At 42.3% G+C, this 25,013-nt stretch overlaps 1 protein-coding gene across 3 annotated transcripts in view; it reads left to right on the forward strand.

Annotated features, from left to right (window-relative positions):
- The window catches only part of STK39 (serine/threonine kinase 39), a 259,852-nt gene that overhangs the window by 74,583 nt on the left and 160,256 nt on the right, over positions 1-25,013 (forward strand). For all 3 annotated transcript variants that reach the window (XM_069985123.1, XM_069985125.1, XM_069985124.1), the window contains exons 7-10: positions 732-833; positions 2,130-2,263; positions 5,679-5,727; positions 8,636-8,701. In XM_069985123.1, the coding sequence (XP_069841224.1) occupies positions 732-833; positions 2,130-2,263; positions 5,679-5,727; positions 8,636-8,701 (351 nt within the window). The remainder of the gene's footprint in view (positions 1-731; positions 834-2,129; positions 2,264-5,678; positions 5,728-8,635; positions 8,702-25,013) is intronic.

The following is a 25,013-nucleotide window of genomic DNA, read 5'->3' on the forward strand; positions in this document are numbered from 1 at the left end:
TATCTCTCTTTGACCAAAGGGGTCAGCTATGATTTTCCATCACGGCCGGCCCCTATCACCACCGACATCATCTGTCAGTGGTTGTTCAGAGCAGCCCCATACACATTAAATTGATGGCTGAATCCACCATGAGCCTTTCAGATGATCAGCATCTATTATTTGTATAGAGAAAACCCTTTAAAATGTCCTTGTTGTTAGAAAAAAAAAAAACTTTTTGCGGTTTTGATCAGTCAGGGTCTTGATGTTGAGATCTCCATCTCGATGTGTTCTCCGTTTCACTACAGAAGACAGGCTCCATTATAAGTCTATAGAGCTTCGTGCGGCAAGACTAGAAGGCAGTGAGCTGGGGAGTGAAGCGCATGACCGCACGCTTCTTCTAACTCATCCATACCTCCGACTGATCAAAACTTTTCATGTTTCTCTTTCATATCCCAAAGTTTTTTCTTTCTAATGACAGGGCCACTTTAAGTAGCACAATGTGCCGTCATAATCCTTTGAGTTCTTTAAACAATGGTTCATGTAATTGACATTACAGTAAATGATTTACTGCCTCAGACTGCACGCATTGTTTAAAAGTACAATTGCAATTACTTCTGGTGACTAATTCATGCTAACATTATATAAACCATATACCGACATTAGAAGTAATACTTAGTAGTAGAATACTGGAATGCTGGTAACATTAGTCATATGTTCGTCACTAACAAATCTCTTCTATTCCATCCCATTAGGTTAGAGGTTACGACTTCAAAGCTGATATATGGAGTTTTGGAATTACAGCTATTGAACTAGCTACGGGTTCAGCTCCTTATCACAAGTATCCTCCAATGAAGGTAAAGGTTTCTGTGTAAAAAGGTGGCCTTGTCGCTCATAACAGCAGATAAGAGCTGTTATGGGCAACACAGCCATTTTTTCCATGCTTTTGCTTTGTTCCTATTGAGCAAATTGTATTCAACACCTTTGAATGCATTTGTCTTTATTCCTTCTTTGTACAGATTAGGGTTCAAAACATTTTCTTTAAAAGTCTTTATTTAAAATTTTGCTCAGTTTCTCAGTTACAAGCTTTTTGTTTTCACATTTTGCTTACGTTCTCTTTTTTAGCCTCCTCTCTCTCTCTTTTTTTTTTTTTTACATAAAGTGCTGACTACTGTGTCCCATTCACAGAGAAGTTGACCTGACAGATTTGTTTCCAGACCCTCTGTGGTCTCTCCAGAACAAACATCTAAACTAATTTATGACCAGGTCAAAGATGATCAGGAAAGAAGAAGTAAGGGCTGAAAACTATCCATTTCTGATGGCCTTTACTGTGAATGGTACGCAGTAGCCGGAACTATATGTAAAAAAAAAAGAAAAAAAAAAAGGAGGCTGCAGAAGAGAAAGTAAGCAAAAAATTTAATAAAGAAAAGAAAATAAAGAATTAAAAGCTTAAGCTGTGCAAAACAAGTTGCAAACAAGTAGCTTGACTGAAAATAGAGGATGTAACAAGATAGCTGTAGCCTTAAATTCTCGAAAAGACTGGGTTCTATACTAAGTGACATCACTGGTTTATTGTTGATGACTATTCTGCAAAGGGCAAGCATTGCTGTAATGACTAATTATGGATAATAAGCAAGTGACTCTGCACCATGCCTTCCCTGTTGCTTGCTAGTTACAGTACCTGTAATTATCAGCTGAGTCCTCATTAATGGTAGTACCGTTCTATATATCCTGGCCTTTACTACAGGGTACAGACTGTGGCCCTGAACTATGGCATCTTCACATAGATGGGAAGGGAAATTGTTGAGATTTTCTATTATACAAGTCAACAAGCTTATATTTTTTTTTATTAATCCCTTGACTTAACAATTTATTTTTAATAAAATGTAGCTCAGCAGATGGCCATATACCTTACATAGCCAAATGACGACTATCCCTTCCCCATGATATGGGGAGAACAGTAAGCCATGGATTGAAGTTCTCAGCCAAGTTTTTTAAAGTGACAGTACCACTTTAAATTATTAGGGTATAGTCACATGGTAGCGGCTACTTGTTATCTTTTATGCTAGTTTACGTCTGCAATGCTTTCATGTTGAAGTTGTATTCAAGTTGAACATTCAAACCTATAAACGCCTAATGTATTCTCTCTCTAGGTCCTAATGTTGACCTTACAGAATGACCCTCCAACCTTAGAAACAGGTGTAGAAGATAAGGAGATGATGCGGAAATACGGGAAATCTTTTAGGAAACTTATTTCACTTTGTCTTCAGAAAGATCCATCAAAGAGGTGAGTGACTAAGGAACTATGATGACAATTGTGGGTTATGAATCTCCTCGCCTGCTACATTCAGCATGAAATCTGCGCAGACATCAGACACAAGAGCCCGGTTTAATAAAAAAGCACAATTATATACGAGGACAAACCCTAAAAATCCTCACAGAGGAGAGACATTCTTGTGGATTTCTCATTGAAGTCAATGAAATATTTAAATGCAAAAAAAAAAAAAAAAGGTCATCATTAAATTATTCCAGTTATTATACTCAATATGGTTTGGTGTTTCTTAAAGGGAAACACAAGTAACCTGCTGATATGTCCCTATAGCACGCTGGGCAACGAGGATGAAGGTGAGGGTGACGGTAAGTTTCTTATATTCATCTTCTGTGCCATTTTTGTGCAGTTTATAGTTTAATCCCTCTGCTTATGAGGCGGTTTGGTGGACAGGGGGCAAGACTACTACTTGCCTGCCCGCTCTGCTGATATTCATTAGAAGGGGCAGTATGGAGGGGGTGGGCCAGCAACGGCACTAAGGGGGCAATGAGGATGGTAGTCCCACCCCTAGTGCACCAAACCGCCTCATTAGCATAGGGATTAAATTACAAACTGCTCAAGAACAGTGCAGAGGATGAACGTAATAAACAAAACTTCTATAAACTATATATACTATACTATAGTACTATATACTATACTATAAACTATATATTAGCAGCTTAGATTACTTTTCCTTTAATGTCATGTCATGGTAGGTAGAGAAGATGAAATATATATTCTTGACTTTAGAGTCCCCTTCATGGTGTACAGCTATTTCTCTGCATTTAAGGGGCCAGGACCAGAGTTAAGTTGTTAGCCAGTAGTGCACACACATGGATGTTCTTTCCCTTACTTCTCTGGCCAATCACAGCACAGTGAATACTCCTTTTTTGCTATGCCATTACATAGTGCTGGTGAAAGGGCTGTGCTGGGTGTATTTACACAGTACTACAGTACTAAAAATGTCATGTGGGCAGAAGAAGAGAGTAATGGATGCACTGAGTTTGCCAAGTGCAAAACAGCAGCACAGGAAGGAAAGCGTTACACTAAGCACTGGGATAAGGAGTCGTTTTTGGTAACTTACAGATGTGTTAAAGATCACATATACTATGAAACTGAGGGATTTTGTTTGAAACAACAGTGATCATTTATTTGTCTTATACCTGTCCAAAGCTTTCCATACACATCCTATATGAGGTGCCTGGCAGCGGCTTCTTCCTCTCTCCCCATACAGAGCACATGTTCTTTCGGTTGAGTGTGCATGTGTATCGGGTGAGATGGCTCTTGGCCAAATGAGTATTGGGGCACAAGCTCTCTTATGTGTATGGCCAGCTTTCAGTCCATAGCATGTGTGTTTGTAGCATACTTACCTACTCAGTGGGGTCTCCTGGTATATCAGCAAAGTCTCCTACAAGAGTGTAGATGTGTGTATACAAATAATGGAAATGTTATTTCAGTGTTAAAAAAAGATCTGTCTGGTTTTCATTTTTTGTTTTCAGTTATTAATGTTATTTTTTCTCATTTTTCTCTTATTATTATGAACCCTGTGGTGTTTTTTTTGTTTTTTTTTTTTTAATCTTTCTCCACAGAAATACAGCAAGGTCAAAGAGCATCGACTGAACAGAGAGATAAACAGGGCTGAAGGATTTTGTTGTCTGAATTGCGCAGAAACAAATAAATTCTCTGACGCTTTGTTTATCGCTCTCGTTTTATATTGTCTCGTTCGATGGGAAAAGTAAAAAAAACAATTATTGCAAAAAAACACGTTGTGACACGTGCTGCATTTTTCGTACGCAGGCCCATTGCTTGCTGATAATATAGTAAGATATTGTACTGTGGCTAATGTGGGATCTTTTAGGGGTCTAATTTTATTACTCTGTAGTATGAGGTCTGCATCTTGGTAAAAAATGGGCATAGATTCATGGGGGGCGGTTAACACTTGGAGTAGCTTGGGCTCAATATAACAAATGATGTTTCTGTTGGACCCTTGATACTTAGTACTGTGTTGAAAGGGGGTAAATATAATTGTTTTTAAATCGGATAGTTTCAGAAAGATATATAGATTTGTAAATAACTTCTGTTTAAAATCTCGTCTTCCATTACTTATCAGCTGCTGTATGTCAGAACAGATTAAACAGGTACTCTGGCAGAAAAATTACAAATCAACTGATGTCAGAAAATATACAAATTTGTAAATTATTTCTATTAAAAGATTGTAATCCTTAAAGGGAACCATTCACCCCGTGGCCCCCGGCAGAAACTGACATACAGTGACATAAAGGTCAATATACTTACCACATCGCTCCCGGTCCCGTCCCGAAGCCCGTTGTTGACACGGAGAAATCGACGATTCTTCTTCTCGCGCCCATTATGGTAATGAGCGCCGTCAGGTCTGAAATCCAGCCTTCTCCCCGCCTCCGACACTTGATTGACGCCAGGTCCTCTTCCTCCTCGTCTTCTTTCTTCTCGCGGGATCCCACGCAGGCGCCGTGACAGTCGTTTTCGGCGCATGCGCAGTTCACAATTGAAGCCCCTCCGCAGCTTCACTGTTTACTGCCAGTGCGCCGATTTGCTCGAACACCGTATCCTGTTTACCGCGCAGGCGCAGAAGAGGTGACGAGACCATTACAGCAGCGCCTGCGCGGGAATTCGGCAGAAGACTGAAGACTGAAGACGTCAATCAAGTTCCAGGAGGCGTGGATGGGCGGCGACGAGAAGAGGACCTCATGAATAAGTTGGACTCGTCCGTCGTTTCCTATGGACGTTGGACTCATCTCAGCTCATTACCATAATGGGCGGGAGAAGAAGAATCGGCGATTACTCCATGTCAACAACGGGATCCGGGACGGGACCGGGAGCGATGTGGTAAGTATATTGACCTTTATGTCACTGTATGTCAGTTTCTGCCGGGGGCCATGGGGTGAATGGTTCCCTTTAAAGTATTTATCAGCTGCTATATGTCCTGCAGGAAGTGGTGTATTCTTTCCAGTCTGACACAGTGTTCTCTGCTGCCACCTCTGTTCATGTCAGGAACTGTCCAAAGCAGTAGCATAGAACCCATAGAAAACCTCTCCTGCTCTCCAGACTGGAAACAATACACCACTTCCTGCAGGACTGTACTGGTAGACTGGAGATTTTTAAATAGAAGTAATTTACAAATCTGCATAACTTTATGAGACCAGCTGATTTAAAAAGTTTTTTTCCCTCCTCTGAAGTATCCCTTTATAACATGAGCCCATCTAGTGTTTGCTTGATCAAGTGTGTCCCTGGGAAAGGAGATGAAAAATAGAATCAAGTCTTGGCAATGAGGTTTATTTAAAAATTTCTGATATTTGAATGATTTACTTGAAGTATTTTTGATTCGCTTTGATTTATTTCATTCTTTTTTTCCCAGGCCAACAGCAGCTGAACTTCTAAAATGTAAATTCTTCCAAAAAGCAAAAGTAGGTGTCCTGTTATATTGTGTTATTGTGATAATAGTTCACTAGGGACCTGGATACATTTCTGGAGTGTAACAATACTACAGGTTATGGTAAATAGATCCTGTAGATTAGAGATGAATGAGCCGGGTTGAGGATTTGTACAAACCTGAACCATCGGCATTTGGATCCCACTGTCTCCCCGGTCTGTGGGAAAGGGGGAGACAGCCTGGAGTCCCACCTGGAAAATGATCTAGGCTGTATCGATGTTTTTCTGGGGGGGACTCGGGCTGTCTCTACCTTTTCCACAGAGCAAGCAGACAGCAGGATTCCAATGCCAATGGTTTAGGTTTGTATGAACCTAAACCTTGGCCCGACTCACTCATCTCTACTGGAGATGGTTCATTGATCCAAGAAATTAGGGTATGTTCACACTGAGCAAATACGGCGGAGAGATCCACCGCGGAATCCCGCTGTGCTCAGTGTCTTGATGTGAGTGAATGAGAGGGCATGCGCTCCTCCACTGCCGCTGCTTTCCGCTCAAAGAAGTGAAGCAGCACGCGCTCTCCATTATGGTACACTGAGACAAGCAGGATTCCGTGGCGGAATTCCGCCTCTTTTACTCAGTGTTAACATACCCTTACTCTGATCACCATTAGCAAAGATCAAACAGGGCCTTCTATTACGGTGTCAGTTTTGTCCCCCAAGCCAGAAAGGTCTAGTGTTTACTTCCCCCACTTCCCATGACCCTTAAGTTAAAGGAGTATTCCAGGGAAAAACAATAATTTAGCAATGGAAAGGGTTAACCAAGGTTAACCCTTTCCTAATATACTTACCTGTCCGTTATTGCCCCCCCAAGGACATCTCCGGTCCGGCCACGTGAGCCTCCAGCTTGCCACTCCCGGATCCTCCGTCCTTCCGGTTCGGTGACGTCACCACCCGGCCGGCGTCTGCTGTCTTTCTTATTAGCAGCAGAGCACTGAACCCTGACTGGCTTGGTAGCGTGCATCCAATCAGGGTTCAGTGCTCTGCGTCTCCTGCTGTAAGTTATCAGGGTTTGGGGGGGCTCAGTGTCGGTGTCAGAACTACATTAGGGCAATGTGAGGGGTCCCTGCCGCATTACTTCATTCATAGCCACCAGACACCCGGAGCGGAGCTATGAATGAAGTAATGCCGCCCACCACATCCCTTCCCCTCCCGGGACTCAGGGTCAGTATTGCTGACACCGGGGGGGGGGGGGGGGAAGTCCTGTAAAGTAATGCTGATCGGCTTCTGCTGATCCCCCCAGTCCCCATCCCTGTGTCCCTGTCAGATCTCTCACCCCCAGAGTGCGCTGCCACACTGGCCCGATCTCTGCACCTCTGATCTCCTGCATCAAGCAGCCGGCGGTACACAGCTGACAGGCGCTGTGTGACTGAGGCAGGAGAGATCTCTTCCTTGCTCCGTACACAGCGCCTGTCAGCTTAGTTTTATCGGGGTGATTGACAGGCGCTGTGTACGGAGCAAGGAAGAGATCTCTCCTGCCTCAGTCACACAGCGCCTGTCAGCTGAGTACAGGTGCAGAGATCAGTGCCGAGATCGGGGCCAGCGCTCTCCGGGGGTGGGGGTTAGAGATCTCTGACAGGGACCGGGGGGGGGGATCAGCAGCCGATACACATTACTTTGCAGGACTCCCCCCTCCCTATGTCCCTGTCAGAGATCTCTTACCCCCCAGCAGAAGCCGATCAGCATTACTTTACAGGACTTCCCCCCCGGGTGTCAGCGATACTGACCCTGAGTCCCGGGAGGGGAAGGAATGCGGTAGGCGGCATTACTTCATTCATAACTCCGCTCCGGGTGTCTGGTGGCTATGAATGAAGTAATGCGGCAGGGACCCCTCACATTGCCCTAATGTAGTTCTGACACCGACACTGAGCCCCCCCAAACCCTGATAACTTACAGCAGGGGACGCAGAGCACTGAACCCTGATTGGCTGCACGCTACCAAGCCAGTCAGGGTTCAGTGCTCTGCTGCTAATAAGAAAGACAGCAGACGCCGGCCGGGTGGTGACGTCACCGAACCGGAAGGACAGAGGATCCGGGAGTGGCAAGCTGGAGGCTCACGTGACCGGACCGGAGATCTCCTTGGGGGGCCAATAACGGACAGGTAAGTATATTAGGAAAGGGTTAACCTTGGTTAACCCTTTCCATTGCTAAATTATTGATTTTCCCTGGAATACCCCTTTAATATGCCCATCCCCTGACCAAGAGTCCTGAACAGTTAACGGTAGCAAACCAGGGCTGGGGCTCCCTTAAAGGGGTTGTCCAGCGAAAATCTTTTTCTTTCAAATCAGCTGGTGTCAGAAAGTTATATAGATTTGTAATTTACTTCTATTATAAAATGTCAAGTCTTTGCATACTTATCAGCTACTATATGTCCTGCAGCAAATGTTGTTTTCTTTTCAGTCTGACACAGTGCTCTCTGCTGACACCTATGGCCGAGACAGGAACTGTCCAGAGCAGGAGAGGTTTTCTATAGGGATTCCTATAGAAAGCCTTTCCTAATCTGGACAGTTCCTGTCTCGGCCAGAGATGTCAGCAGAGAGCACTGTGTCAGACTGAAAATAAAACACTTCCTGTAGGACATACAGCAGCTAATAAGTATGGGAAGACTTGAGATTTGTTAATAAAAGTAAATTACAAATCTATATAACTTTCTGACACCAGCTGATTTGAAAGAAATAGATTTTCGCTGGACAACATAGCAACCTTATGGCCGGCCTCTATGGAAGATACAATACTTTTCTTCCTTAAATGTGTTAAATTGTCTTATAACTCATGGGTTTTGGCCTTCTTCTGGATAAACACTGCATATTTGGATGGACATACAAACTATGTTACTAAAGAAGGTTCTCGTGACTGGAACTAAAACTTTTTTTTTCTTATTTTTACAGAACAGAGAATATCTAATAGAAAAACTACTTACCAGAACACCAAATATCTCTCAGAGAGGGAAAAAGGTAAGATTCCATATTCTATAACTTTACTGTAGACACATGGCTGGGGACCTTTATAGCTGAGCAGTACGAGAGTCTTCAGGAGAGCTGGAGTTTTGCTGCTGTCACAGACTGTTAGGGTACAAACATGTTCATTCTTCAGTGTGGGGAGAGCAGCAGCGCGCGCCTCCCATAGACTCCCATTATGAGAGGGAGACTAACGGCATTCTCCGTCGCGGAATTCCGCTAGTTTTTCTACGTGTGAACGTAGCCTGCGGCTGCACAAGCTTCAAGTCTTCATTACTGACCTGTCAGTGCTTTGTATGATACAGCTTTGTGTCCATATGAGCATAAGAATATAGAGGGAGATTTATCAAACATGGTGTAAAGTGAAGCTGGCTCAGTTGCCCCTAGCAACCAATCAGATTCCACCTTTCATTCCTCACAAACTCTTTGAAAAATGAACGGTGGAATCTGATTGGTTGCTAGGGGCAACTGAGCACGTTTCACTTTACACCATGTTTTATAAATCTCCCCAAAAGACCTCATAACATACCCTCCAGGGGGAAATCGGGGTATTGTATGGGCCCATAACAGTCCATTGATTTGATTGCATAATTTTTTGTATGTTGGTGTTCAAAAATGGCCACGTCTCCATGCAGTCCGCCATATGTCTGTCCTGTGTCAGTCACAGGGCTTGCACAGAAATCTACATCTGCACCAGTCTCTAGGTGTACACCATGATAAATTAGGCACGGGAAGAGACCATGACTCCTCTCCATTTTGATGTTTGTAAAGACTGTGTGACTGTTTTTAAATAGGTTGTGTGCCTGGTTTGTACAGACTGGCTGCCTGGTTTATAGAGGTTGTGTGCCGAATTTATAAAGAGGTTTTTTGCCTGGTTTGTACAGACTGTGTGTCTAGTTTATAGAGACTATGGGGGAGACTTATCAAACTGGTGTAAAGTAGAATTGTCTTAGGGCCCTATTCCACCGGACGATTATCGTTTGCATAATCGTTAACGATTAACGATCTCAAACGACCGCTATTGTGAAAGACCTGAAAACGTTCGGTCATTTCCATGGAACGATAATCGTTACTTATGATCGTAATTGCAATCGTTTCTCTTCGCTATTTATTCGCTATTGCGTTCGTATCTATTGCGAACGACCGAACGATGTCTTATTCAATGCGAACGATTTGCGAACGAGCAACGATAAAAATAGGTCCAGGTCTTATAAAGCCATCAACGATTTCTCGTTCGGTCGTTAATCGTTAACTGCATTTCAACCGAACGATTATCGTTCAGATTCGAACGATTTAACGATAATCTGAACGATAATTGTCCGGTGGAATAGGGCCCTTAGTTGCCCGTGGCAACCAATCAGATTCCACCTTTTATTTTTCAAACTGTCTATGAGGAATGAAAAGTGGAATCTGATTGGTTGCTAGGGGCAAATAAGACAATTCTACTTTACACCAGTTTGATAAATCTCCCCGTGTGGAGACTGTGGGGGAGATTTATCAAACATGGTGTAAAGTGAAACTGGCTCAGTTGCCCCTAGCAACCAATCAGATTCCACCTTTCATTTTCCAGAGTCTGTGAGAAATGAAAGGTGGAATCTGATTGGTTGCTAAGGGCAACGGAGCCAGTTTCACTTTACACCACGTTTGATAATCTCCCTCTGTGTGCCTAGTTTGTAGAGACTGTGCCTGTTTAGAAGAGGTCGTGTGTCGAGTCCATCCAAACCCGAACGTTCGGCATTTGATTAGCTGGGGCTGCTGAAGTTGGATAAAGCTCTAAGGTTGTCTGGAAAACATGGATACAGCCAATGACTATATCCATAATTTCCACATAGCCTTAGGGCTTCATCCAACTTCAGCAGCCACCGCTAATCAAATGCCGAAAGTTCGGGTTCGGATCAACTCAAGCATGCTCCAGGTTCGCTCATCTCTAGTCGTGTGCCTTTTTATAGAGACTGTGTGCCAGGTGCTGCATCTCTCTCTACAGCCCAGACCCATGAATAAAATGAATAGGTCTGACTTCCAGATTCTTTTTGCAGTAATCTTCTTTATTTTTGTTGCACCAAATAAGTGGTTTTCACTGATCTTTGACTTCATACTTATTTTTAATAAATGGTAACAGGGATCATGTATATGCCCAAGGCTTCATCCTGGCAGACTGATCATCATACTCGGATATTATTTTCATCAGCTTAATATCCGTTCTCTCTCGTTGCCGGAACTGGTCTGCAGTCCTGTGTGTGTGATGTAGGTTAAAGCTTTCTATTGCCCGGAGCCATGTGTCTTCTATCACAGCTCATTATCGTCATTGTCACCACACATCTAAGTGCCATCCGCTATGTACATTTCACTAATTATGTATCTTTAAGAGCCTGGACTCGGTACCTGCACAATGCTGCTATTTGCTCAGGTTTCGAAGCTATTGTTCAGCCTACAGTGAGAGGTCGTATACTGACTCCTGCAGCAAAACAATAGGTGATGATTCTCTTGCTGTCTGGGTGAGTGGTCGGGTACACACAAGTATTGGACCTGAGACCTTGAACTATTATCTATATCCAGATGAGTTATTTTAGTAGGGAATTTCATATATCCCAAAGTTTTTTTTTACTAGTCTAAGGTTTGTGTTTTTTTAGGAAATGTTTATTGAAATTTACAATTATGCATAGCACACACAGCCGAGGAACGTTCAATGTAGACGTCAATATGACATCTATTTAACTTTGGATCATAGCAGCCAAGCAAAGTACATGAGCAAAATAGTTTGTTAAAGTGGTTATCCAACAGAAATCTTTTTCTTTTAAATCAACTGGTTTCAGAAAGTTATATAGAATTGTAATTCACTTCTTTTTAAAAACTTAAAGTCTTCCATTACTTATCAGCTGCTGTATGCCCTGCAGGAAGTGGTGTATTCTTTCCAGTCTGACACAGTGCTCTCTGCTGCCACCTCTGTCCGTGTCAGGAACTGTCCAGAGCAGTAGCAAATCCCCATATAAAACCTCTCCTGCTCCGCACAGTTCCTGACATGGACAGAGGTGGCAGCAGAGAGCACTGTGTCAGACTGGAAAGAAAAGAACATTTCCTGCAGGACATACAGCATCTGATAAGTATGGGAAGACTTGAGATTTTTAAATAGAAGTAAATTACAAATCTAAATAACTTTCTGAAACCAATTGATTTAAAAGAAAAAAAAAATCACTGCATAACCCCTTTAAAGACTGTAACGGTCTCTTAAAGTGATGGCATCACTTTATTATTGGTGGGGGTCTGACCCCCACTCTGCTGACTCTACTGCCACCTGTAGACGGTCATGCTGTAAGTCAGTGTAGGATTCTGTAGATTAAAGAGGAAGAAAGACAAAAGCACAAGAGGGGGAAGGATTGTGCAGCTTTTTACCACGTGATCGAAACGGAATCAAAATGTAAGTCAATAGGATCATCTAGGTAGCAGCAAGAGAAGCGCTTAGCTGCACTCTTCCCCCAGCACTTTCTAGCAATTGGTTGCTATCCAAACATTCTCTGCGACATGTTTAAAGCTTTCTTAAAGTGACAGGCACACTATTTTCTGATGTTTTGTCAATTATATCACAGAATTAGGCTGGGTTCATGCTACATTTTTTATAAAAACGGATGAAAAAATGTATGCATCTTTTTGCATCCATTTTGATTGGTTTTTCCATTGACCATTCACAAAAATGTTGTCAACCATGTTTTTGTGTATGTTAAAAAAATGGATGCGATTTGATCCTTTTTTTTTATATAATGGAAATCAATGGAAAAACTGATCAAAACTAACACCCACAATTGCAAACGCCAACAAATACAGCACTGCTGCATCTCTGTGTATATTCTCAGCACTCCGGTACCATATATTATGTCCTTACTAGGGATCAGCGTTTGCTTCCTAGGTCCCAGTCCTGTGTATATATAGGTGAAAGTGCGCTCTGATGGTGTCACAGTGTGTAAGCTCATTCATCCCGCAGCCTGTGAGAGTATCTGAGCTCAAAATTGGAAACTTTACTCTGATATGTTGATATTTTCCTCGGTGGTATCGCAGGTATTTCATATAATGGTTACACAGTGTAGACCGCTCCCCGGGGGATAGTCACACTGCTGCAGGCCTACTCACTCAGGGATTTCGCTGGATGTGTTCACTCCAGGCATTCATTAGGTTCCTGAAATGTTCCCTGTAAACAGCAATTTATTAGTCTTACCCGTGCCCCATGATATAGGGAATATGTTTCATACAGCGAGGCCTCTGTTCAGGCTGGAATTCCCTGTGCTGAATGCTCTGAGGGAAGCTGCATTCACTTTATTCTTCGTAACAAAAATGTTTAGAATTTAGATTTTTTAAAATGATTATTCTTATTACTTTAATGAATTCATTTATTTATTCTTATGTTGTCATGTCAGTAGAAAGGACTGAATATTGGAGTTTTCACATATGGTTATCTATGGAGGCAGAACTGAAAAAAAAAAACAAGCTCATCCCAAAAAAACAATGTATAGTGAACCTGGTGACCTCAGTATGACTGTAAGGTCCCATTCACCTTCATTATTATTATTTATTTTTAAGGCGGCCTTGATTCTAGAGCGCTGTACACATGATAAGGGGTTGACATACGGAATATAACATAAAATCAAGAAAAAAAACATGATTAAAGTAAATGATAGACTGGTACATAGGGAGATAGGAACCTTAAAGGAGAAGTCTAGCGCGGGGCAAAAAGACGTCATAATAACCTTTCCCGGCGCCCATGCAGCACCACGTCCCGCTACTGGACCCTAGCCGGCTGTCTTCTTAGCTCCCCTTCGGCTACAACACGACCTGGCTGACAGCCGATCAATGACTGGGGCGGGACCCCGCTGCAGTCACTGATTGGGTGAGCGGGTTAAATCCCACCTGCTTGTGATGTTTCAGTTGTGTCGTGACGTACCCGGGACAAGATGACACCCGACAGGGTATAGGAGCCCAGTCATTACATTTTATTTTTTTCTACTTGTTGACGGGAACTCACTAAAATGTGTAGGCCTTATGTTATAGAGCAGGAGGAGATGAGCAAATTGATATATAGTTTGGTGGGGAAAGTTCCAGGATAAGTTGTCATTAGCTCTCCTCATTGTGGGCTAAGTAGTCAAGTGGGTGGTCCTAATAAGTGATTGACAGCTACCTGTCTGTAAGGATATATATACAGAGAGATGCCAATCATTGAGTAGGACTACCTGCTTAAAGTGAATCTAAATGTGGGATGTGGGAGATCGCAGGGGGTTACAGATTCACTTTAAAGGGAAATTTTTACATTTCTTTATTAAAGTTTCCATTTTTCAATGGCTAATTCAGGAACTGGGTCGTGACATCATCATATGAAGCCACACAGAGAATGAATGGAGTGTTGGCTCTTTTTTTTTTGGTGACTATTCTTCTGCATTCTCGTAATGGGTTGGGGCCCCTGTGGTCAGACCCTATTGATAAACTTACCTATCCTACCTATCCTATGGATTGGTGATAGGGGAGTCAGAAATGGCCTATCCTTAGGATTGGCTGTCAATATCAAATGGGTTAGTAGTGTCTCCTGGCTGATCAGTTATATTCACATGACCAGGACTGAGCTGTAATACCAGGCAGGGCCACTACATCATGTACAGCGCTGTGCCTGGTAAACAATAAAAGGTTTCCATAGCTCATAAAGTCGGCTGACTGATCTGATATTGAGGGCCTATCCTAAGGCTATTCATCTAAAAGTCCTCGGAAATCCCTATAATGCATTATATCAAATAGGACTCTTAGGGATGTAGAAATTATAGATTACATGAAGGGGAAAGGGTTACAGTCTAGTGATGGGTGTACTCCAATTATAACCCCCAAATCGATGACACGTCTGACTAGTTAGCAGGATGTACTGTGAAGGCAGGTGACTTTCTGGAGACCTTTAGTGATATTTATGTGCTGGAAGTAATAATGGCTGAGCGCCCCGGTGCCCCGGGCAGAATAACAAGATTAGCAGGAAAAACTGGTTGTGAGTTGTGTAAAAAAGCTTCCGATCTGAGGACGGCATTTGTTTTCATTAGGACTGTTCATTGATTAATGGGAAAAGGAAAGTCAGCTAATGGCTGCTGCGGCCTATTTACTAGACAGTGTTTAACCCCTTCCTGCAATGTGCCATACAGTCATGCCATAGACGAGAAATACTGACAGTGGTGCCCGTGTCCCTCCATAGAAAGGCTACTGAAGGGTATACACTGATTTTTTTATTTATATATATATATATATATATATATATATATATATATTACAAACAAACAGCAATCATACAACGAAATCTTAAAGTTAAAGGGGTGACCTGGTGAAAAAAAATTATGTTTCCTTTTCTTTTCTTTCAATCAGCTGGTGTCAGAAAGCTATACAGATTTGTAAATGACTTCTTTTTATAAATCTTAAGTCTTCCGGTACTTATCAGCTGTTGTATGTCCTGCAGGAAGTGGTGTATTTTTTCCTGTCTGACATGCTGCCCTCTTTGACTGCTGCCATCTTTGAGGGTAGTTTTGTTGTGGCCAAAAAAAACAACCAAAAAAAAAACTGCTAATTGGCCACATATTAACTGAAAATCAATAGAAAAATATAAAAAAATACCTACAATCTTTTTTTTAAACCACTGACCCCCAAAAATGTTGCAAAAAAAGCAAAGAAATTCTTACATCGATCTAATAAATTTTATTTCCTTACAAAAAATGCATTTATCACTTTTTTCAAGAGATATCCTTGATCAAGGTTTTATATTATAGTTTTCCGTCATCAATTCATCTCCTTCTTCTGGCTAAAAATACTGACCAAAATACTACTACAATGTGACCCCAGCCTTAGCAGCGCCTTAGGTGTCTGTTATGGAATTGATGCATATACTGTAAGGTCTGGCAACATTGTGTGGCCATTTACAAACACTAGGGGGCGTTGTTGCACACACACGGATGGGAATGTGGCCTAATCCTATCATTTGCTGGTTGTAAGAGGTCATTATTACAGTGTGTTGTATAGGTAATACATGCTGCCTTACATATTATGTCATCCAATAACAAAACAGCCATAGGCTGTAGGCCGTATCCATGTGTTCCAGGACTCCCTAGGGCTGCACCCAACTTTTTCATTCACTGGGTGTCAAATGGTGAACGATCGGACTTGGGCATACCTTAGTTGCTCTCTTAATATTTGACCTATGTGCTATATGCGTTGGCTTTGATTTCTATAGTTTACTCCAGGTTAATTAATTTTTTTTGTGCCTGAATAAACTTAAATCCTTTGTGCTGCTAGAAGCCAAAGTTTGACCACTTTTCCATGAAGTGTGTTCCCCCCTGTAAATATACACTAATAGCAGCAGCAATTTTTTTTTAATTCGTTCCAGCCTATGGTTTCTTTACACAAAAAACTGTTCGCCATGCAGTTTTAAATTTTCACCAGGAGAGGGCACTGCAGGATTTCTTTTATTTCACGTATTGGTTTGCACTAGAGGTTTTCTCCAGAAGAGGTTACATAGAAAAAGGTGCACAGCTCAGGTCAGTACATTTTCTATCATTCCTTTTGTAAGTGGCCTCATGGTTCAGGGTCAGCGCATAGACAATAAATGGAAAGTGGAAGAAATAATACTTGCAGGATTTCTTTTTTCCATTTTGTTTTTAAATAATAAAAATGTAATATTTTTTTTTATAGAAACTTTAGCCTGGGCAGGGATTGATGCAAGCCTGGGATTAAAATTTGCTCCATTCTCCTGATCTGTGGCGGTCTCAGCAGTGAGTCCCCAACTTTTTAAAAAGTTTTGACATGTCCCTGTTATATCTGAAAAGTTTTTTTGTTTTTTTTAACAAAAAACAATTGTTAGAAAAGTTGCCAATAGGTGGCGAAGTAGCTATGCAAATCACACTATATGTTCAGTATGTCCCCAGCAAATCAGTATGAACACAGCAAATTAGCTTTAATTTCTACTACATGCAGATAAATGTTGTCCTTCATATGCAGGTCTTTCATCATAGACCTGGTCCTCCAAGAAATCCAATAACCATGAGAGGTAGGATCAGAAGAGCGTGGAGGTCATGGTGGTGGTTATTAGGTCTAAGTTTGTTAGTAGGGTTAGGGTCCTTTACCCAACCCTTCTTCTGATTGCTAAAATGATGGCCCCTATTCAGACTGATTCACTCAATTAGAAACATAAAAGATTGTCGGCAGAAAACAAAAGAAACAAACAAACAAACAAACAAAAAAAACATTTGGTCCATCTAGTCTTCCTTTTTAGTATTTCCCTTCTTATAATCTTAGGGGATATATATATATATATATATATATATATATATATATATATATAGTTATCCCAGGCAGGATAACATTCAGTTATTGTAGATTTACCAACCACATCTGCTAGAAGTTTGTTCCAAGTATCTACTACTCTTTCAGTAAAGTAATATTTTCTTATGTTGCTTCTGATCTTTCCCTTAATAACCTCTCACTGTGTCCTCTTGTTCTTGAGTGCAGCTTTTCAGAAAAACACTTCCCTCCTAAACCTTATTTAGTCCTTTAACATACTTAAAGTGTAACTATAAAATATTTTGACCTTTCAGTTTTAGTTAGCTTAGGGCATGATAACAATTTTTGCAATATACATTAGTAACCTAAAATGAACAGTTTTTTAAATACATAAGGCTGATTATGCCCTTACAGCTCTGTCTGGCTCTGACTTATTTCTGCATTCCTGCTGGACACGCCCCCTCCCTGCAGATCCGTACTTAGGGCCCTATTCCACAGTAACGATAATCGGCCGGATCGGCCCCATTTGGCCCGATTCGGCCGATTATCGTTTGGAGAAATAGAGAGCCATCAGCCAATCACAGGCCGGGACCGCCAAGTGTGGCCTGTCAGCTGACCGGCCATTCAGAAGATAGAGCGCGGGGGACCCGGGGAGGAGACGGAGCGGAGGACAAGCTCTGCAGCCAGGTAATGTATGATGCTGCAAGGGCTGCAAGGACATCGGTAACGATGTCCTTGCAGCCCTCGCTCAACGATCATCGTGCCGTGGAATAGGCCCAGTAAACGAGCGGCGATCTAGCAGATTGCCGCTCGTTTACATTGTTGATCGGGCCCTCCTCGGCCGTGGAATAGGACCCTTAGGGCGGGTTCACACTACGGAATTCTCGCGGACAATGTCAGTGGAATTCAGTCAGCTGTCCGCCCGCACTGGCACGCGCTTTTCCGCCGGCTCCATAGACACCATTCTATGGGCCGGCGTATTCCGCGATCCGCTGAAAGAAGTGACATGAAGCCAACAGAACTGCTTGAAACAATTTGAATCTCCCCTGTAGTAACAGTGCCACAGAGAGTCCTTCTCCGCTCCCGGCATGAAATTGTTACATCATGCATTGCAGGAAAACAGTCTAGGACAGGCATTCACTGTCCGTGTCACCTGTGAATCCTAGAGTGAACAGGAACATGGGAATGCAGCCTTATTTCTTGTGACATTCTTTCCCAACCTGTATCTGTTGCAAAACTACAACTCCCATCATGCTCTGAAGTCTTTCAAGGGCATGATGGGAGATTTAGTTTTGCACTAGCTAGAGAGAGACACAGGATGGAGACCACAGCTTTGGGAGACGCATTCATCCATGTGTCATCAAGCAGCATTATAACTTCCTTTATCTATTATAATACTGACTTAATAATGTCCCCAGAACCTGTGAATTTTCGCTCTGTAGAGTAACAGGATTTATCTAATCATCTTTAATTATTTCACGAGGGACAGATGTGTTTCCTAATCGTGGATTATTGTTGGTATTAAATACACTGAATCATTTTCACAGATTATCAAATAATACGGTTAATTATAGGAAATGAAGTGACAGTACAGAGCGCCGCCGGTCCTGTGCAGCTACATGGTGGACAGTCTGCTGTAATCTTCATCATGGAGCTGGAAAAAATTAACCATAAAGGGTACAAGGTGCAGCACATGGACCCATCTCATTGTTATTGTATTTGTATCAGGCATTTGTTAAATCAGCTAACAAATAGAATGTGTATAACTTTATATTCATCATCTACAGAAAGCATGACATTAGAATTTGATTTAAAGGGCTTAAAGGGGTAACTCGAGGTTAGAAAGAAAAATGGCTACTTTTTTGCAAAAACAGTGCCACCCCTGTCCTCAGGTTGTTTGAGGTATTACAATTCATCTTCGTTCACTTCAATGGAACTGAAATTTAAATCCCGACACCCAAACTGAAGACAGGATCAGTGCTGTTTCTGAAAGAAAGCAGCCATGTTTTCTGTAAGCCTGGACAACCCCTTTAAGATTAGAAAAACAGTTTCCAGAAACAGTGCCACTCTTGTCCTCAGTTTGGGTGTGGGTTTGCAGCTCATTTTCAGGTTAATTTTCCCTGTCTGTCGGAGGTCTCATACTTACCTCTGTGCAGTCAGCTTGGAGATCTTCTAATAAAGTCTGCCTCAGGCAAACTCTATGAGAAGATCACAGATTACACTGACCAGTAGTAGCAATCTAATAATTGCATGTAATAGTCCCCTAAGGGGACATAAAAAGTGTAAAAAATATATATATATTTTAAAATATATGTCATATCCCCTCCCTGAATAAACGTTTATCCTCTTAACGACATACAACATAAATGTATGCCAATATGCTGTAAAGAGGGTACAGAGCAGGTTGGGGACTTGAGCCCACTCTGTACCATGCCGTTCCCGGCTGCAATAATTTTCACCAGCCATTAACCATTTAAATGCTGCTGTCAAAATGGACAGTGGCATTTAAATGCCATTAAAAGATTATCCATGGTCTGATTGAATTGACAATGCAGTACATATGTACTGCATTGATCCCGAAGGGCAATCAGTGCATAGGAGTTCCTGTAAAAAAAAACAACTTTTTTAAATAAATCCTTACCATATTAAAAGTTTATACCACCCCAAAACATACTATCTATCGCTTCATGCAGAATTACCTGTACTATCAAAATATCACATTCCTGATCTTGCACGGTAAACAACGTAAGCAACAAAAAAAAAAAATGCTAAATTGCTGATTTTTTGTCATCTCACCTTCATAAAAGTTTTAATGTGAAGTCAAGTGGGTCAAATAGCCCCCATAGACCAAAAGATACAAGGCTATGTTCACACGATGTAAAATAACGGCGGCCATTTTAACTTAAAATATTATTTAGATAGCGCCAACAGCACTTTACAATTATGGGGGTACATACATACAACAGCACAATTCTGGGAGTACATACATAGAAAAAAACCCAGACATTACAGAGATATACATATCATTATCAAACCATACATGAGGCCCTGCTCGGAAGAGCTTACAGACTATGGGAAAAGGGTTGGATACAAAAGGCAGAGGGGCAAAATTGCTTCATTGTTTCTATGGTCCGGCCATCTTTATAAATTGGGTAGTGCTGGTAGAGGTGGGTAAACCAGTCACTAAGCAATGTCTGTATGCTACAGATCTAAGTGGTAACAATGCTAAGGATAACCTATGGATTGTAATAGAGCAATTTTAAACAGTTTTTTTTTTTTCATCCAAAGGTTATAAAGGGGTACTCCAACCAGGCTTACTTTGTGTACAGTTCTGCTGCCAGAAGTGTAACATCACGGCACAGCTGCATTCTAGGGCCACCATTCTGAGCCGTGACATCAGCTGTAGTGAGCGTCTCCTGTCCCAGGCTGTGCCGCCCTCCTCTTCAGACACAGCGCTTGTATGCCCTACTCTCACGATATGCAAAAGTACAGTCGACAAAGCAGAGCTGCACACAAAGTAGGCTTGGCTGGAGTACAAAAAATGCAACAGCTCACCACCAATGGCAAGATACAGACCCAATTCAGATATGAAAATCGCTAAAAGCAGCCCCCCAACTGCTAAAAAAAAATCTCCATAAAAATAATGAGGCTCTTAGTTACCATTTGCAAATGGTGTAAACCACCCCACCATGATAAGGTGGCTCATGCCGAGACAGTCCTACACTGTACTTTAGCCTCTCCATGGCCTATAATAAGCCTATGCTCTGGGCATGCAAGATCCGTCTTATACTGGCAAAAATAATAAACCACCTGGGTGGGATGGGTGAAGTGCACGACCAAGTAGAGACAGACACTCCCCCCATCTGAAACTCAAGCAAAAAAGACAACCACCAGGTGGTTTATTATTTTTGCCAGTATAAGATGGATCTTGCATGCCCAGAGCATAGGGTTATTACATGCCATGGAGAGGCCATAGTACAGTGTAGGACTGCCCCGGAGTGAGGCCACCTTAATGTGGTGGGATGGTACACACTATTTGCAAATGGTAACTAAGAGCCTCATTATTTTTATGGAGATTTTTTTTTTAGCAGTTGGGGGAGTTGCTTTTAGCGATTTTCATATGTGTATTAGGTCCATATTTTGCCATTAGTGGTGAGCTGTGGCACTTTTTGTGTTTTTGTGTGTTTGCAATTTCATCCATGGCAACGCGCTCCTGCCTAGTGTGAATGGTGTTCTAGGAGAGCTGACCTAATTTGTCTTTTTTGCCTTGGCTGGAGTACCCCTTCAAAATATTATGCCCCAACCAGCCCTGTAGCTGGAAAAGTAAACGTGATATGGACTTTTGATGGCAAGGAGGAAAAAGGGAAAAAGGCCAAAATAGGCTGCAAGGGGTTAAATGGGCATTATATATATATATAATATATCTATATTATCACCTCCTCTGGCATGACACAGATCAGAGTATTTGATGGCGGTGTGAAGATTTTACGATATCCAGCTACAAGTCAGCGGTGACCGGATTAATAGAATAACACTATAGCTGCTTTTCACTCTCTGGAAATCATTATCACGACCTTCTTTGTATTTGATTTTGCTTTATTTTTGAGCCTATAATGGTAAATGCGGTACTTACATGGTATTACACCGTGGGATGACTGCAGACCAATATCTACAACATAGAAGGATCAAACAGCCAGTGTGTTGCTGGATCCAGATACCCCATGTTGGCTCATTATTCCATTTTCTGAATTCTGTGACATCTAATATTTCTGTATGCTCCGTTCTGCCTTCAGCCTTTTTTTTACATTTGTAAACAGGTCATACGTATTGACACGGCGGTCTTCGTGCTTTCCGGTAGGCGCCTTTTACCTGGGTCATGCTGAGCGTCTTCTATCTCTCTTGCCGTGTTTCAGGCTTATGTTTTATTGAATCATGCACATTTCCACACACGCCGGCTTCTTATTATCATGCATTCAGCTCTTGGCTCTGACGCAGGCCTGAAATTGTCGGGTCATTAGATCAACACATCTTATCTGTAACCAGCCCAGTAAAAAGCACACGGCGAAGGGAAGGTGACTTCTGATCTAGCAACAGAGGAGTAAATTGATGTGTCTTCACTCCAATCTGCCCTTGGGTCCCTAGCTGTGTCCCATTTATATTGCTGCCGCCATTGGAACCAGCTAAAACTGCTGTATACCCAGTGGTTACATCCCTGCCTGCAAGGCCTGCGCTCTGGTCTCTAGGCTCTGAGGATATATCTTAATTATTAGAGATGCTCAGACATGCTGGGGTCCATCCAAATGCTCTGCATTTGAATACCAATGGCTGAAGAAGTTGGATGCAGCCCTAGGGAGTCTCAAAAACAAGGCCTATGGCTGTAAACAAAAACGTCTGGGTTTTGAGATGCGATGTCGCTGCCCTACTCAGTGGTGGAGGCAGGAAACCATTATAGCCGTCCATGCACATTGACTTAATAGTGCTTCAAAAGAGGGTGAGGGTTTTTGTTAAGTCTGACAAGAGCCCAGGGAGTACAAGAAAGACCATAACTGGGTGTATTAGAACCAGGATGGGTGCCTTCTCAGGCAACTTTGCATGGTGCGGTGAAAATCCTAACTTTTTAGAAACAATCTGAGTTAAGCTTGCGCGGTCGGTCCTCTCATGACCAACCCCGGAAGAAGCCACCTTAAAGTGACTGTCACCCCCTATTTGCATTTTGACTGCTCTCCACAGGTGTAAAGGGTAAATGTTACAGCTTTCATTACTTATTTTATATCACACCTCATGGTGCTTGTTCTGGTAAAAAGTCGTTTTTATCACCTGTGGATTGGGATATGTGAGAGAGGCCTCACAGCCTTTGTGCCACATCGCTCCTCCCCTAGCGCCTCTTAGCCCCCATCCGTGACGTCATCTCCGCATAGACGCTGCCCCCTAAGCGGCCATTGGTGTGGGACAATCTAGGGGGGTGGGGTCTAGAGCTTTAGGCTGGCCCTTCCAATGGCTGCTGAGTTGGCGGAGCCTATGTCGCAATGACTTCACGGATGGGGGCGGAGCGATGTGGAACAAAGGCTGCGAGGCCCCACCCACATATACCAATCAACAGGTGATAAAAACAACTTTTTACCAGGACAAGCACCATGAGGTGTGATATAAAATAAGTAATGAAAGCTGTTGAGAGCAGTCAAAATGCAAATAGGGGGTGACAGTGTCACTTTAAGCACACGCTTAAAATTTGGATTATAAAACAGTAGCAACATAGGGTTTAGGTGACTGCAGAAGTCAGTGAAACCGTTCCCAGTGCGCCAAACACGCATATACAAAACATCAAGAGGAATATTATTTCCACTTATGAAACTATAAGAAAGATGTTAGTTGGTAACTATAATATATTTTTTACACAGTACTGTATGTATAATACCATGGTAGTCCAAAGAAGCACTATTCTGACATTGGCCCTATTTGAGACAATTGACCGCTGGTCAACTTGTTTAACATCTCCCCTGAATAAGCCTATTGCTACTATACTGGTAAGGGTCCCTTTACACATACTGTATTGCAGCGGATTTTACGCTGCAAGTCTCGCTGTGAAATTTGCCATTAAAGCCTATGCATGTAAAACCATAAGATGCTGTGCTGCTGTTATAGTAAAAAACAAGCCAGCCATACTTACCTGTCTGCACTCCCCCAAATGCCCTTTGCATCGGCAATGGTACCCCGCTCAGTGATGGCCTGCTCAACCAATCAGTGCAGTTTCAACGCAGCCAGTGATTGGCTGAGTGGGGTGTCATTAATCAAAAGCCTTAAGCTGGCACCAGAGGGCATAGGGGGAAATGTGGATAGGTAAGTATGGATGCTTTATTGTTTTTTTTTACTAATGGAGCTGGAGCATGGCATTTTAGGTTTTACAAGGCCATGGACTCCATTCTGGCAGCGGAATGAAAATCTACTGTAAGAATGGAGTGCCATTAACTTTAATAGTAATCAGTATCGCAGTGGATTTCACTGCAAAGCAGTATGTGTGAAAGAACTAGGGATGATTGAATTTACTGTACTAGTGAAGTGCTTCGCTAGGCTTGGCCTTCGGCTTGCCAGTTGGCTGCCTTTGAACTCTGTGCCGTTCTGCTCCAAGTGCTTTGAAAAGCTGAATACAGTCTTGGGAAACTGGGAGAAGTTTGCCAGGATTGGATCCAGTTTTTCCAGGCACCTGGGGAGAAGAAGAGTTCAAAGGCAGCCGGCTGAGCCTAGTGAAGCACTTGACTAGTACCGTAAATTTGCTCATGCCTAGAAGAAACTATTATACAGCAAATAATAATGGACAAAAATAAAACAAGAACGATAAAATATATTTTTCAATGGTTAAATAAAACATCCCGCAAGCCTACCGAGGTTACATTGATGATGTTTCACCAGGTCTGACAACCATTGATCACTGAAATGAAGAAGCCGCAATGGTCTGTAAAGCAGCAGAACCCCCTTCTGTTTTGCATCTAGAAATTCCCTCTGCTCAGACTCAATCCCGCATCTCCCCTGATAGACCCCTATAGAACACAATGATTGCTTCCATTGACGCTCCGTTGTGAGCGCGGCGTCAGAGACTTTGTGGATGACAGAAATGATCTTTCCTCCTCAGGGATATTTGGGCCCCTTTAGGTATTCTCTCGCAATATGGCGAATGACTCCACATTTTTTTGCCTTCTCTCTGCCGGGGGTAGAAGCGACCACAGATTTACAAAACCAAATTTAAATGAAAGCTTTTCTGTCAGGAGTATAAAGAACACAGTAAGAGTAATTCCGTCTGCTCCACTCCAGGGAATAATTATATTTGAGAAACAACTTTTTCTCCTCTAGAATCTATCTTACTTAGTGGCGAGCCTCCCCTGTGGACATCTCATTTGTAGTAAGAGTTTAGAAATGAAAACAAACAGCTTTCCCTTAGCCTCGCTTTTATCTGCGCCACGAAGGAAGAAAAAAAAAAAGACAAGAAAGTTTGGCCGGGATCTACAGGACAGTGACTGAGTTGTTTAGGAGC

Source organism: Dendropsophus ebraccatus, chromosome 9 (genome assembly GCF_027789765.1).
Source record: "Dendropsophus ebraccatus isolate aDenEbr1 chromosome 9, aDenEbr1.pat, whole genome shotgun sequence".
NCBI lineage: Eukaryota > Metazoa > Chordata > Amphibia > Anura > Hylidae > Dendropsophus > Dendropsophus ebraccatus.